Source organism: Marmota monax, unplaced genomic scaffold, assembly GCF_021218885.2.
Source record: "Marmota monax isolate L192 unplaced genomic scaffold, Marmota_monax_Labrador192_F-V1.1 WCK01_AAM20220418_F8-fsc00129, whole genome shotgun sequence".
NCBI classification, from domain to species: Eukaryota; Metazoa; Chordata; class Mammalia; order Rodentia; family Sciuridae; genus Marmota; species Marmota monax.
The window spans coordinates 3,303,802-3,320,718 of NW_026693811.1; the positions used below are offsets into that span (position 1 = coordinate 3,303,802).

The window sequence follows — 16,917 nt, forward strand, 5'->3', positions numbered from 1 at the left end:
GCTAAAAATGGGAGTTCATAACCCACTTGAAGCAAAGTGTGAAAGATGATATATCAAGAACTATGTAATGTTTTGAACAACCAACAATAAAAAAAAAATAAAATAAAAAAAATAAAAAAATAAAAAAAAATAATCTTCCTGCATTCTCTTTGCATTCTAGTAATTTTGTGTACATTATACAATCTTTTATAATGAAAATTCTATTTAATTGAATGGTTTTGTACAGAATTCATACCACTGATTTTGTAATTTCCATTTAGTGACTAAAGAACCATTTACTATGAAAGCATTTAATTAAATTGTATTTAGCTTTCCTGAGAGCAAATTGCAATCTGTTTCTAATGCATTCAAGGGAAAATTATAATACTACTTGTTGTGAAAATTGTTTTCTATTTGAGATGAATTTATGTCAGAACAATCCAAATATTCAGATGGAAAATTGAAAAATGTAGTGAATCCATTAGCTGTGAATTCCAAAATAACTAGATTATTATTTATTTAATTTTTTATGTCAATTCAAAAAATGAGCATAATCTTGGTGATGTCTTATTTTTATATCCAGCATAAATAATACTTTGGTGATAACTAATGACTTATCTCATAGTTTTTCCTATTTAAGTATCTTTGTATACAGTTTTTTCTGTTCATAGTTATACTTTAGATATTCATATCTGTAATAAATATTCATTTTTATAGAAGATTAAATGAGATAGTTCAACTAAAATATTAACTTCTATGCTTAGTATGTAGTAAGCAGCCTTTAAGTATTATCTTTTACTGTTATAGCTTATCAGTATTTTTCAAGTAAATATTTTAGATCAATGTTTTCCAAACAAGTTTGACCACTGGAGTTTTTTGTTTTTGTTTTTGCAGTACTGAGGATTTAAACCAGTGCCTTGGATATGTTAGGAAACACTGAGATACATTCCCAGTCTTTTTTATTTTGTTTTGAGACAGGATCTTGCTGTATTTCCCAGGCTGGTCTCAAACTTGCAATTTTTATGCCTCAGCATCCTGAATAGCTGGGATTACATGCAACTACCACCATGCCTGGCATTGTTATTGTTGTTTTTTAATATCTACTAAAACCACTTTTGGGGAATTCGGTTCCAGCTTAGGCCACATATATCATACACACATATGTATGTACACATATATATGTATATATATGCTGCTTTTATTCTAGTTTAATGAAATTTATGGCTAAATAAAATTTATATAAAGACAAGAGTTTCAAATTATTTCTGAAAACCTACTCATTTTTTGTTCTATGTCATTAATAAACATCCTAAGCCTTATCAGATTTCTCAAAATGATTCCAAAGATTAGGTATTTACATTTTAAGCCTATAATTTATATTATTTGAGAAGGTTATAATTGATAGTGTATTTCATATTACTTCCTAGTTAGTCACTTGTTTATATGGTGAATAGCTATTAATGCCAACAATCTATATAGAGAACTTAGCATATGTCTTATTATGACTCAAAATACCTGTAAAGCAATCTTAAATATGTATTAATTGAACTACTAATTGCCATAATGTGAGAAGTACTGAGTGGTTGTAGAAAGCACACACTCTAGAAGCCAGCTACTTTGATATAAGAAAAAGGTTCTTGGCACAGATTGGTGTAGGATGATTACTTCTAACCAACTGTTACCTTTGTAAGCCGCTTCTCATGTGACATAGCCAGGGTTTGAAAGTGTAATTATGTTGGTGTTAGGCTGGGCACAGGTAAATTCATTCCCAGTATAATGGGAGGAATTTAAATTAGACATTCTCTTTCTGCTGAAAACTGACACATGTTCATAATGCAGTGCAGTACATATGGAAAGATGATACATACAATCATGTGTCACCTCACTATCAATGTTATCACCATACTAACCACAAGTAGAAATGATCTTCAACTGGGTACCATGGAAATGCCAATGGATTTTCACTATCTCCATTTTTAATTTATTGAACATAATTTTTACCTCAGTTATTTATATAGCAAAAAATTTGACAAGACATAGGTCTCTAACTATGAAGGTAGAGCCTTTGTTTGATTTTTCTATTGTATGCTCAGAAGGTAGGATAGTACTTACATAATATGGAATCACAATAAATATTGGATGGATAAAAAAAATAAACTAACTTCATGGATATTGTGTTACTTGATTTTTTATGATTTTCCCTCAAAGATTTACCTGTCCTTATTTTCTACCCTCTAGTCCCTATTGTCAATTTCATATACATGGTCTGCTGGAGGTATTTGTAAATATTTATCCAAACATGGTCCTTAGAACCATGTGAAGTGCATATTTAAAAAATTGATTTCTAGTCTTTGTCTCAAACATACTAAATCAAAAATCCTGGGCAGGGGTTGGTGGGATATCCTGGCAGTTTTAACTTTTACCAGGTCTCCTAGATGATTCTTCTCCAAAGGTTCAGAGTCCCAATTAAACTATTTTAGTAACTGCACTCTGATTAATGTACTCCTGTGCCTATAGATGGAATTGCTCCCTGACTAAACTTCTGATAGGTGTTTGAAGCTAGTCTGTTAACAGCGCACATTACACAAAGAATAGGCCCACATAATCAAGTATTGCTATCTCTCAAGGAATGTTACAGTCTCTTTTAATATTTATGCTCCTATCCAGTGAACTTGCTCATAGCCTACAGTGGGCTGCTATTTAGGTAAATTTTCTTTGCTGACCATGGAGAAGTAGAAAAAAGGCAAGGGGACTTATTTGTGGTCCAAATTAGATTTAAGTAAGATTAGGGGAAAAGTGTAGGGGTCATTATTTTCTAGTGTGTGTGTGTGTGTGTGTGTGTAAATCAGTGTTGTTATGGTTTAAATATGAAGAGACCCCAAAAACTCCTGTTAATGCAGGAATATTCAGAGGTAAAATAATTGGATTATGAGAGCTGTAATTGTCCATCCTAATTTGAATGGACTGACTGGGTGAAGTGTCCAGGAAGGTGTGTGTGACTAGAGTAGGTGGATCACTGGGGTGTCCCCTAGAAGGGTGCATCTTCTCTGAGGCCCCTTCTCCCTCCCCTGCTTTATGACTCCACCATGAGCTGAACAGCCTTTCTAGGCTGGGTCCTACCCCCTGATGTGTTGCCTCACCTGAGGCCCTGAGCAATGGAATTGGCAATGGACTGACACCTCTGAAACCATAAGCCCCAAGTAAACTTTTCCTCCTCTAAGTTGTTCCTCTCAGGTGTTTCGGTCATAGTGACACAAAAGCTAACTAAAACGAGTATAAGAAGTATCTTCAAAGAATGAAACTCACTGAACAAGTTCCAGTTACCTGAGAAATATTTCATTATACTGGATGAATAAATGGATTTTCATGTGCCTTCCCAAATATTATTTTGATGTTAAAATACAATCATTTGATTATTTTGGAAGGATAGTTTTGGCATCTATAAACTTTAATAGTTCCAAGAAATCAGAAAGGAATCTGAAAGAATCTCTCTCTTCTGATACTTACTTGATTAACACTTAATTCCTGACAGTGCCCTGAAATTTGATTTTGCCCATGTTTAACATAGTTACGCATACACTGCTTAAATACTCTAATTAACCATGCTTTAATTATTTGCATTTTCAACTTATTAAAGCAAAGCTGAAAATTATTTCAGTTATGTATCCAAGAGATTACAATTCATGAAATGATTCACAAGCAAGTAATGATTCACTATTCTCCCAGTTTTTTTCTTAAAACTTGGTGTTTCTTTATTGGAACTGTTTCTGCGATTTAATTGCCTAGTTCTGAAAAAATAGAAGTGTCAGAGCAGAAATTTTGTAATAGCTCTAATATTTATCATAAACCAAATGAAAAAAAAATAGGCTTTATTAAGTGGGCACTCAAGTGGCTGGCAGATCTATTGTTCCTGCTTTCACACTTGATTTGGAATTGATGCTTAGATACCACTCCAAGGAATGTGAGGTGGGTCCCAGGAACACCACACCAGTCCCTCTGCTGGCTCTGCAGAATAGCCATCATCTCCAACGGTCAGTTTGGGACATTTTTATTTCTGGAGTAACTTGCCACAAGAGCAAGTGTAGAAAAATGAGGGTGGGATATGTACAATTTATAAGCTATTGTGACAAAATTTGGGCCAAGATTGACAATTTTTGAAAAAAAAAGTGGATCCAAGATAATTTCATGCCAGAGATAGGAAGTGTTATAATTTACCAAATACTTGTCAGTAGCAAACTCTCTACACACATGGTACCATTAAATCTGAAGAACAACATTCTTAGATACAGATCATTATTAACAACATTTTACAAACTGGGAAATGGACTGACACCTCTGAAACCATAATCCCCAAGTAAACTTTTCCTCCTCTGAGTTGTTCCTCTCAGGTGTTTTGGTCATAGTGACACAAAAGCTAACTAATACAAGTATAGGCAGTATCTTCAAAGAATGAAGTAAAAGTCTGGTTTAAATTCGGCTCCATCTAACTTTATAGCTTGTGCACTTTATCACTGTACTGTCATTTAAAGTAAGAGCACACATAATAAAATGACAACAACTTATAACAAATACAAAAATAAAGTCAAGAACTAAGCAACACACAAATGGGGTAGAATAACTATGCCCCCACCCCCCCAACCTAGGTTAAGCTCTCAATTCTGAAAGTGATTTTCCATGGTATGTACAAACAATACAGAGCAACAAATTATTCAAAGAGAACTGTCAGGCTTTTTAAAAAAATAGCTTGCTTGTATATTATGTTATTTTAATTTAGGGTTTTTTTTTCATAATACTTAACAGCTTTCAACATTCCTGGGATATGGTCAATATCATGCATAAGAACATGAATGGCAAATGTCATTTTGGTGACTCTAAAGATGAAAGTAAACCTCACCTAGTTTTCAAGACCCACTTAGTCTCCTTTGGCAGCTCATCTTCCTCTAAACTCTACTTTAAATTGTGGTATGGTCTCATGGCTATTGCTAGAAGCCTAAGGAAGAGCTACCTTCCTGGGTCATTTTATTCTCCTGAGGTTTCTATTGTATATATTTGGGTTAATCCATCCCTTACTGTCACTGCCCCACCCCATTTCTTCTCTGCATTGGTGATGTGTATTTGGATATTAAACTTCCTTTTTAATATCTTCACATGCATATATTATGGGTACTTTCAGTGCTAAGAAATAAATTCCACACTCCTCCAGATTTCTGTACACAAATGGCACTATCTATCATCACTCCTCAGTTCAAACACTTGGGAGAGACTTTTGTGTCCCCTCTTCTCTTACTGCCTTTGTCCAACAGCCAACCTGGACAATTCTATCTAAACCTCTCCCTGTTCGGCTTTTCTCCATTTCTACTGGACCCTCAAGGTCAGGCTATGTCACACCTAGGTGGTTGCCTAATTACTCCCCAGCAATTCATTCCTGGTATTTCACTGTGACTTTGATTTGTATTTTCTTAATGACTATAAGTTCGGATCATCATTCATATGTTTATTAGCCATTTGTATATCTTCTTTGGGGAAATGCATATCTTTATCAATTTTTGATTGGGCTATTTGCCTTTCTATACTATTGAGTTGTTAGAGTTCTTTATATATTCTGGATGCAAGTCCTTTATCAGATATATGACTTGCAAATATTTTTTTCTCATTTCGTGGGTAGTCTTTTCACTTTTTTGATGTTGTCCTTGGCAACTCAGAAGTGTTAAATTTTGAGGAAGACGAACTTATGTATTTTGCCTTTTGTTGCTTATGCTTTTGATCATAGTTAAGAAATCATTGCCTACTCAAGGACTTGAAGAATTATTCCTAGGTTCTATAAGTTTAAAGTATTAGCTCCTATACTTGGGTCTTTGGTCCATTTTGAGTTGTTTTGTTTATGGCGAAAGGAAGGTCCAATGTTCTTTCCCACATAGATATTCAGTTGTTCCATAACTACTTCTTCAGGTATTCCTCAATGAATTGTCATGGCACCTTTATTAAAAAAAAATCATTTAACCACAAATATAAGACTATTTCTGGACCCTCAATTCTATTCCATTGATCTACATATCTTTCTGTATGCCAGTACCTCACATATTGATTATGTTCCTTTGTAGTAAGTCTCAAAGTTGGGAATTATGATTTCTGTTTGCTTATTTTTAAGATTACTTTAGTGATTCTGGGTACCTTACATTTTCGTATGAATTTGAAGATCAGCTTGACAATTTCTATAAAAAACTAAAATGAATTGGGATAGAGACTGCATTTAATTGATAGATAAATTTATGAAGCATTGTCATTAACTTAAAAGTGTTGTTTTCTGATTCATAAATATGGGCCATCTTTCTATTTACTTAGATTTTCTGGTTGTTAATTTCAAAAGTATAGAAGTACACTTGATTTTTATGTATTGATCTTGTATTCTGCAACTAGGCTGAATATGTTTTTTAGTTCTCTTAAGTATATAGTGTATTCCTTAGAATTTTCTATATAAAAAAAGATTGTGTCATCTTCAAATAGAGATTATTTTACTTTTTCCTTTCCAGCCTGCATACCTTGTATGTCACCTTATTGTCTAAATCATCCTGTGTAGAACCACCGATAAAATCTTGAATACAAGTAGTGAGAGCAGACAAACTAGTCTTCTGTTTTTGATTATAGGGGAAAGCCTTGAAAATTTTAACTGTGATATTTTTATAGACACCTTTTAACAGGTTGGGTAAGTTTGCATTGTTTCTATTCTGTTGAGTGTTTTTATCATGAAAGCATGCTGAATTTAGACAACTCCTTTTTCTATATTATAATAATTATGTGGTTCTTGCTTTTTTCCTGCTAAGAAGACTTACTACATTAATTTTCTAATGTTAAAACAACCTTATGTTCTTGGGAGAAATCCCACTTAGCCTTGGTGTATAATCCTTTTTATATATTGATGGTTTGGTCTACTATTATTTTTCAGGACTTTTACATCTATATTTATTAAAGATGTTGTTCTACAGCTTTCTCCAGTCATGATGTGTTTGTCTGGTTTTAGTATCTGGGTAGCACTGGATTTAAAGAACAAGCTGAGAATTGCTCTGGTTTTTAGGATAATTTTTTAAGCATTGGTAATAATTCTTTTTCAAATGTTTGGTAAAGTTTGCCACTGTAACTATCTGGGCTTAGTATTTTCTTCATGGGAAGTTTTCAAATGACTACATAACACCTAACTACATATTATAGTTCTACTCAGGTTTTCAATTTCTTGTGTATAAGTTTTGATAATGAATATTTTCCTAGAAATTTACTTCATCTAAGTCATCTGATTTTTATTTTTATTTTTTTTGAGTTCCAGGGATTGAACCCAACAGTGCTTACCAATGAACAACATCCCCATCCTTTTTTATATTTGATTTAGAGACAGGGACTCACTAAGTTGCTTAGGGCCTCGCTAAGTTTCTGAGGCTGGCTTTGAACTTGTGATCTTTCTGCCTCAGTCTCCCAAGTCACTGGGATTATAGGCCTGCACCACTGTGCCCAACAGTTATGTGATCTTTTAACATATAGTTGTTATAACATATAACATATATTTGTTGCAGTTGTTATAACTGCCCAACAGTTATGTGATTTTTTAACTTATAGTTGTTTAACATATAGTTGTTTAATATATAGTTTAGGAGCCCTTTAAAAACTTCTAAACACAGTGATTTTTCTGCCAAGTATAAAATTATGATCCGTATGAAAAATTTAATTTTGATATTAAACAATATTATTCTTTTTATTATTAATTAGAATTAAACTTAACAAATATTGTTATCCTGTTTTTGCTACTTATTTTTTGTATTCATAAGGATATCAGAAATGAAAACCAAATTCTTTGCTCTAAATATAATGACAAAAAGTAAAAGGAAACTGGTTGGTGTTTGATTAACTGTTATATGAAAAATCACTTCACTTTGTATCTGGTTGATTATTGATACATCTTAAGGTTCTGTTGAACAGTCTCTGATTTTCGAAAACATTTAGACATGATTCCAAATTCCTGATTTGATCTTTGAACATGTTTTTCTAAAGGTCTATTTATGATAAGATGCTCCTATAATAGTTGTGGCACAACTTGCTTTGGAAATCGGAGACAGGTAAATTCGTCTGCATGATAGGAATCATCCAAAGATTTGGAGGTTTTTTTTTTAATATCTAAAATTTGGCAAAACTCAAAAAGAGTTTGCCAAGATTCATCTTCTGTGATTTTAAAATCCAAATGCCAATTAGAGAAATATAATCTATGAACTTTATTTATTTACACTCAACTCAAAAGATCTTTTATATACATGAATGTTCTGAGCCTTTTCCTCAACCTTGCAGACCCCTCATGTTTCCTCCAAAAGAACACTGAATAAATAGCTTAAAACTCTTCCAAAGTTTGAGGGAGTCTGTTCTACAGCTCTAAATGTTAATACTGGGAAATCTCAAATCTTAAAAACATATTCACATCTCTTTTGAAGATGATCACATTTCGCAATGTCTTACTGTACCAAAAGTGACTTTTGGGGTTATAGCAGTAATAATCATAATAACAACAACAGTATATTTCTGACTAAAATGTAGTAGGTATTCTAAATATTTCTTCTGAGAAAATAATAATCTTTGTTCTATCAAAATTACCTATAACTTTAGATATCTTCTGAAATACTTTATATCAAGTATTACTTTGCTAATTTTAGATATACATTATATATATGTATATAGTCATAAATATGAATCTATTGCTATATCTTTTATTTATAAGATAAATAAATATATATCTATTTCACTTGCTAATTTGTTTAAATAATTTTGGCTTCGCAGCTCCATCAGTCTCCTTTGGGTTCCTTGAACTCCCCACTTTCCTGTATCAGGACCTGTCTTTTCCTCTACATTGGGGGCCTGTCCCCAGCTTTTGCCCTTCTTGTTCTCAAGGCCCCAGCTGAAACACCATCTCAGAGAGGCCTTCACTGACCACCAATGTTATGAACTGAGTCGTGTTCCCCCAAATTTTACAGGTTAAAACCCTGACCCCAAATGTGACTATGTTTGAAAATAGAAGCTTTCAGGAGTTGATTAAAGCTAAACAAGGTCATAAGGTTTTGGTTCTAATTCAATAGGACTAGTGTCTTTATAAGAAGAGGAAGTGACAGCGGGACGTACATGCACAGAGAAGCTGCCTACAAGCCAAGGAGAGGCCTGAAGAGAAACCAAAGCTGTGGACACCTTGATCCGGGACTTCCAGTCTTCAGAACAATGAGAAAATCAAGTTCTATTATTTAAGTCACCTAGTTAGTCTGTAGTACTAGTAACCCAAGTAGACAAATGCAAAATTTGCTACTGACAATTAGGATGATGCTGTAATAAACAACTACATGTTTTTTAAAAGCCCAAAATGTAACCTTTTATGAGAAACCGCAATTCTAGAAATTGGTAATAAATCTAAATTTGTATAAAATACTTCAGACTAAAATAAATAAATAAATAAATAAATAAGTAAATAAATAAATAAAATGTAAACAACAGTAGAAGCAAAAGGATGTAAAGGTGGACAATAGGACTCTAGGGTGGTCTAAGGCTAGACCAGCAGTGGCTCTCCCTTCACTGAGAACCCCAAGGCAGACCCAGTGAATTTGCACTTAACTCATATTGCATAACCCTCCTAGCTCTCTCCGTTTTTTCATCCTCCCTTTAACTTTTTTCTTCTTTTCTTCTAAGATCACCTCATACACAGGGACAGCAAAGATATTCAGGATTAAAGACTTCCTACTTTCAGAATTAAGGGGGACATTTTGAAAACTGAAATCCATCAAGCAGCAGTGCCTACTCCCCGTCTTGGCCTGTGTCTGTGTATATGTAAATCAGGATAGTGAACACAGAGCAACTCTACTACCATTCACCAAGTATCTGCTACATGTTAAAAATTTTAGAAAAATAGCGAACATTTCTTTAATGTTTGCTCATCACCATGTGAAGAAATCTACACTCAGTAGAATCCAAGGAAAGGGTACATAGCTCCTACAATTCCTTTTGACAAAAGTCCAGGAATTCAGAAACTAGAAATCACAAACCCTGAAAAGCTATATAGAATTTATGTGATAAATTCTGGGGCCTCTGTAACATTCCAATTCTAGTTTTTCTGTTTCATTACCTCTGTAAATCTCTAGAAAGAAGATGATCTACATGTTTGTCTTCGGGATCAATAAAAACAAGGGGGAACCCAGCATTGTGATGCATTCCTGTAGTCTCAGGGGCTTGGGAGGCTGAGGTAGGAGGATAGTGAGTTTAAAGCCAGCCTAAGCAATTTACTGAGGCCCTAAACAAATTAGCAGGACCCTGTCTCAAAATAAAAAAAAAAAGGGCTGGGGATATGGCTCACATTGGTTAAGTGCCCCTAAATTCAGTCCCCGGTACCAAAAATTAAAAAAATATATATATATAAATAAAAAATAAGGGGGAGCTGGGGAGCTTGGTTTGGGTTCCATCTTCACACTGGAGGAGGTTGCCCAGTAAGAAGAATCTCAAGATAAGAAATGAATGGAAGTGGAAAGGAGAATGAAAATCAATAGAAGTGGTGTAGGGTGAGGCCAAGGAGAATAACTTGGCACCAAAGGGTAGAAATCTATGTGTGTTTTCCATTTTGACAAACAAAAAATGGATTATTTTAGATTTTTTGATGAAACGTACTCCTTAGATGTTTTTATTATGTGAGCCAAGTGGATCTTTCTCATTTCACTATTGCACATTCCTATCTGTTCCTAACATCCTGTGTAATTCCTTCCAAACACTTTTAATCCTGAGACTGGCTCTCTGTGAACCCTACTGCTTCATGGAAAAGACCCTCTCATTTTTTTTTTTTTCACTTAGACCTGTGGGGAATGATAGAAATCCTTCTCTGGTGATGGTGGTGTGGACCAGGTATCTTTATCTTTGGGTTCACAAAGTCTTCCTTTACCTTTCAAGGGTAAAGGAGGGAAATCAAGACTGCTGCATCTCTAGAACCCTTGCAACTGGCCAATGGTGGCCAGGTAAATTAGTGGGACTTCACGCATCAGTATACACATGGATGAGTGAATGAATGTTCCGTAAGTCTCTCTTCAAGTTTCTCAAGACTGTTCTTACGTTGCTTACAAATTCTGGGCTAAGAATACAAGGGCACCCGAGGTAAATGTGAGGTAATGGATATTTGTTGAAGTGTGAGAAGCAGCCCAAGTAGATGCTTACTTGGCTTCAAGTTCTAGGATCCTTTCCTTGCCTGCTTCCCTTTTCTGCCTTTCTACTTTAAATCCTCACTAGGCATGGGACAAATGTGAGAGCAAAGACTGGGCCTGGCAACCTGGCCCTGGATGCTTGAGGCATGGGATGATAAGAAAGGAGGAAAGTCAGAAGAGAAGGCCAGTGCATCCGACACCAGGGCTGCCTGTGACACCAACACCAGGAAAGCTGGGCTTCTGCCCCCAACCTGCTCACGAAAGCAGGGGAATGATTGGTCCCATTTACAGTATATTTATGTGACTTCAAAAGAAGTTCTTCATCAAATTTAAAATTAAAAAATTGATATTATAAATGAAAAAAGAAATAAAAGCAGAGTTCTCAGTTTATTCATAATTTTTCTTTCTGAATGAATACTAAAATTAATTTTATTACTTCACCCTATCATGAAATTACTCTGAGTGTAATCTTGCCAGTTGAAAACAGAAAACTATGCTATAAAATACATCAGACTTTTATATTATATATGATTTATAACATAAAATTTATGTGTATACTCTACAAATCTAAACTTGGAAAGAGGGTATAAATGGGATTATATGGAATGACACAAATGTCTCTTTGTGTGTATGCTTATATAATATTGGTAATGTGTAAATGTAGTGTATCTCTTATTAGAAATGATAACTCAAATTCTGAAGTGCAATCCTTCCTTCCCTGTGAACAGAGAGGCATGCTCCAAATAAAATCCACATACTTTCACTCTAAGAACATCTATTTCTGAGGGAGAAAAGTGTCCATTTCATGTACTTCTGAATTTCTTTAAAAATTATGAGTTGATTTGTAATGATTTAATATTCAAAGGGTCATTAGATCTAACACAACACCTGACAATTGTTGGTAGGTGGGAAATGTGCCTCTAAAAGGATGCAGAAGAGACACCTGTTTAAAAACAATTTTAACTTGAAAATTTATGAAGTATATGGACACACACTGCATACATCTCAACAGTTTTGTGCTAGCAGAATACAGACTAAAAATCTAATTGAAGATCTGAGAACACTGCTTGCATGTTGCTAATCTGCATTCATTTTCCAAATCTGTGAAAAAAATCCCTTAAGCATTTTGGATGTTTCAAATTATTTTCTATATTTTGTTTTTAAGATCTTTGGCTGGAGGTGTCATCTACCTTCCTTTATGATCAGCTATTTTTCACCAAAAATATTTCCCACATTGGCTGTCATAAACTTTTGATATTTGTTGGTACAAACATTTCCCCTTTCCTAGAATCTAAAGCACAAAATCTGTTATTGTTCTATCTTTCTTCTGTTTCAGAAGTTCAAGTTTCTATAAATATTTTCATACAAAGAAACTATTCCCTTAGTATGACTGTATTATCTGTAGACAGAGTCATAATTTAAAACTAGCTTCAATTTCAGCCCACAGAATCTCCCAGTTTTCAACTGAGATCAATGTCAAACTAAGCTTTTTTTGTAAAAGGAATCAATTTATCACTAATCATAATGCTGGCTCAACTATATTTAAACTTCTAATTTAATTGTTCGATTCTACTGCACATAGAACAATTTTACTTGTTGTATACAGCTATTTCTGAGAGTTCTATTTTCAACTTCTTCCTTTGGAAAGACTATTTAGTTATTTTAAAACTCCATAAATTTTATTTTAACTCTTCTTACTCCTTCTTACTCATTTTGACTTTCCTTAAGATAAACCTAATAATGAAAAAAACAATGCTAGTTAAAAATACTGCCTCTAAAGGCCTATCAAAGCATGTATTTAAAATATGCATATATTTTTGGGGGGTTGTGGGGGTGATGCAGAATAGTTCTTAGGTTTTTCTATTGCTGAAATAACACTGTAAATCTCTTCCTGCCCATGCCTTAAATTCCTCAGTATTTCTGGTTTTACACAACACATATCTGTGAGCTTATATGTCTTCTTAGAAATAACAGCCTCACTTTGGAAAATAAGCACTTAGGAAATGTTCAACCACTTGTGATCACGCATTAGTGCACTTTCCAAGCTATTCTAGGCAGACTGAGCAAATCAGAGAAATTCCTTACCTCTCGAAGGGCGTAAGACAATGCACATGACCAGTAAAGCAAGCACAGCAGAGGTAGCAACTCCAAATACAATTTTTAACCATGTCTACATAAAATAAAGAAAATTAGGCATATATGTAGTTTCTGCTAAACAGAAGTGGCAAGATTTTGATTACATGTAAATCCTATTTCTCCTTCCCCATAAAGCTTTCAATTGTCCTTCACTGATCTGGCAATAATTGCTGGAATTCTTCCAGCTCTGCAAGGACAAATGTTTCTATAGTATATTTAGAACATTTTCCCAATCCTAACCCACTCCAGGAAGTGAATACTCATATACAAATCCTCACCTTCTGAACAATAGAAACTCTGATCACACTCAACCCAGCCAACCTTCTTTAGCAATAACTGAGGGTGCACATACTAACCTTCATTTTTCCAGATGTTTTTGAAAGTTAGCTAATTTTGACTGTAGAGCGTGGGTCTGTAGATCTGTGAAAACCGTTGAAAAGAAGCAAGTCTGTCTTCCTACTTGGAAGCCGAAGTCAGGACAAGAGTTTTTTTCTTTCCACGGACTTTTGAATACTGTGCCAAATTTCAAAAGATTTCTGTAAAATTAGAAACAGATTTTGGGGGCGTTCTTGGCCTTGAAATGAACTACGAGTGGCTCAAGGGAGATTTTATAGCCTTCTCATCCTTGTAAATTCTACACCAACATCTGCTTACATTGACATACAGAGGTTTTTTTTTTTTTGTTTTGTTTTTGTTTTTTTTGTTTTTTTTTTTTTTTACAAGTTCAAGCTTCTTTTTCGAAATCACTCATGGATTGCTTTGGTAAGTCACTGAGTTTTATATAACCTTTTTATTTGTAACTGAAAGATGAATATAAAATAATAAATCTACATGATATAGTCATTATACACATATCTAATTTTTAGCAGAAGAAGAACACTGAAGCGACATAGATTTTGAGAGAAGTACACCATATAACTGCACTTTTTTCTCCCCTGGGAGATTATGAGGTACTGCAGACAGAAATGTTTTTCTTTCAGCACAATTTCTTTGTCCATATAGCACCATATGCACTTTCAGTAAATACAGAAGTTTAAAAATTCAACTGTCTAAACCCACGGCTGCTTTACTTTAAAGAAATAAAATGCCATCTGGTGAAATTTAGTATGGGTTAGGTGTGTTTGCACAGGCTAGAAAGATGGAAAGATCAGTAAGAATAATTTACCAGCAGACCTTTGGAAGAATGGAAATGGCTTTGCAAGAGTGGTATTTTTGCTTTCCTCTCAGAATATCTTCTGAGAAAGGAGAAGAGTTAGTGATTATAAAAATTTTTACAATAAATAAAGAAGCATCTGAAAAGAATAGTTTTATGTAAAATTTCACTTTGGCTAAGTCCACAAAATTCCAAAGTGATCGGTCAAGTTGACAGATCAGTAAAATGACTAAATTAAAACACCCACATGCACAACAGTTTCTCTTGGAATATTCTGACAGGTTCAATGCAATTCACTTTGACAACTTCTCTGATTCCCAATGAACATAGTTGTTAACCTACTGTGTCTTTAATTTTTCCACTAATGAATTTTCTTTTTGGAATTTTAAATTGTTTTCACCCTGATTAAAACAAGTTTCATGGTGACCTTTCATGGATCATTCATATTACTGAAATCAGTTGTTTGCTTTAGTCAACTAGTCTGGCTGACACGGGTGCTTTCTTCAGCAAAAACCAGGACAGTGGCTTGTGAACTTCTTTTCAGACATTCTCCAGACATCCCTCCCTGAATTCCAGCCTTATGAAAATTCTGTTGAGGAAAATGAGTCATTAAGCACTTACTGGCAGAGGAAAGTATCCACAGCAGCTCCTGGATGAGACCCCTTGTCTGCAGTTGGTGGCCCCTACTTTTACAAACTGAATAATCATTAGGAGTAATGTGTGAGGTAGGCTTTATCTTCATGTGATCGTTAAATACTCAAATCCAAGATACAAGTCACCAGCCTGGTCCAAGATAAACTGCTCCCATGTGGGTCCTCTCAGATCGACTGCCTTCTCTGGAACATTCACACAGTATGTTCTCAGAAATTCTGTCCCAGCCTGCCAAAGCCCGAAAGTCCACAAGTGATTTTTAGAGAGTGATTTGCAAGATTTCACATTGTGGAGAGAAACTGACACCAATAAATGATTAGGGTGTAATTAAAATGAATATTATTAGCTTTACCAATTAAAAATGTACTGACATGTGACTCATCTGAGAAACTATTATGATTCTACAGGTGAGTGTGTGTGTCCAAAAAGTGTGTGTGCCTCATCAGGCAAACTTTAAGAGAAAGTGGGGTGCTGTAAGAGGGTCACATTTAAGTTGAAAAAATTGGTAAGTGGGGAAATTTTGAGGATGAAACATGTTTAATTTTGTTTGTTTTTTTCCCTTGGAAATTTGGGTGAGTCAAAGTGTAAATTCTGGAAATTTTCTACTAGTTTGAATTGTTTTAGGAAAATGAAACTGATTATGGAAATAAAGATGTCAAGAGCTCTTCCATTTGATTTCATGGGTTAGGAATATATGGTTTATAACAGAGCTACATGTACCTATGCCTTTGAGATAATGTGGATGCATTCTAATTTGTTTCCAAAGACTTCCATGAAAATTTGAATGTTTTAAAATATTTTACCATTTTTACTGTTTTTTCCTTTTAGAGTCCAAATGAAAATGCTCTAAATTTCTCCCTTCCTCCCACCCCCACTAAGGAAACTGACTCCTATTTTTTATTTTTTTGGTACCAGAGATTGAACCTAGGGACACTTAACCACTGAGCCACATTGGCAGCCCTTTTTTATATTCTACTAGAAACAAGGTCTCACTGAGTTGTTTTAGGATCTTGCTAAGTTGCTGAAGCTGGCTTTGAACTCAGAATCCTCTTGCCTCAGTCCCCCAAGCCACTGGGACTGACTCGTATTCTTACTTTACAGTTAACATACATGTTGGGAAGACAAAAGTGAATCAGACATAGTCTGTATCACTAAGGAGCACACATTCTTGTACAAGTATGGCAGTTAAATTCTTAATATTTGCTTCTTTTTGTTTTGGGGAGCTTTTGCTGGGTTTGTGCTTAGTAGAAAGATTCCCCTGGTTGGTTGGTAATTTCTGCATATACCTGGAAGGAAGGACAGAAAAAGCACATAACACATGCTTATAATCTTAATTCAAATCTAGCCATTGTCAGAACTAAAATTTTTCTCAGAAAGCAATTCTAGATCTATAAACCCTATAAAAACAACAGAGATGATGGGTCAAGAATCAGGATAATAAGGTTCATCAACTAGCTCTTTTCAGAGAAGGACCCTCTATATGGCTTGTTTTGGAATATAATGGCATTCTGGTAGGCACATGGTATAAATAAGCTCCAAAATAAATCCTCAGATTATGAAGGGGGCTTCATAGAGCTATGTACTCATAACCATTATATATTTGCCATATTCCCAGGAAATGCATCCCATATACATTCCTAGAATACAAAGGTAAGACAAAGCTGACAGCATAAATAAAGATGCTCTCTCTCTTCCTTTTGGGGTGGGAAATAAAGAAAGAATAATTTACTTATTAATCAAAAACTATAAAAAGTTTTAAGATTCAGTTATAAATAAAGAGTATGAGCAAATAAAATGTTT

The 16,917-nt window shown here is 34.4% G+C and overlaps 1 protein-coding gene across 2 annotated transcripts in view; it reads right to left on the reverse strand.

The window, feature by feature from the left end:
- Window positions 1-15,323, reverse strand: part of Fap (fibroblast activation protein alpha) — a 74,825-nt gene extending 59,502 nt beyond the window's left edge. Inside the window, exons 1-3 of one of the 2 annotated variants that reach the window (XM_046462270.2) lie at window positions 15,088-15,323; window positions 13,670-13,849; window positions 13,263-13,347 (exon numbers count right to left, since the gene is read on the reverse strand). In XM_046462270.2, coding sequence (XP_046318226.1) covers window positions 13,263-13,347; window positions 13,670-13,675 — 91 coding nt within the window. In that variant the 5' untranslated portion in view covers window positions 13,676-13,849; window positions 15,088-15,323. The remainder of the gene's footprint in view (window positions 1-13,262; window positions 13,348-13,669; window positions 13,850-15,087) is intronic. The other variant, XM_046462269.2, reaches the window with a different exon arrangement.
- Window positions 15,324-16,917: the final 1,594 nt, after the last annotated feature.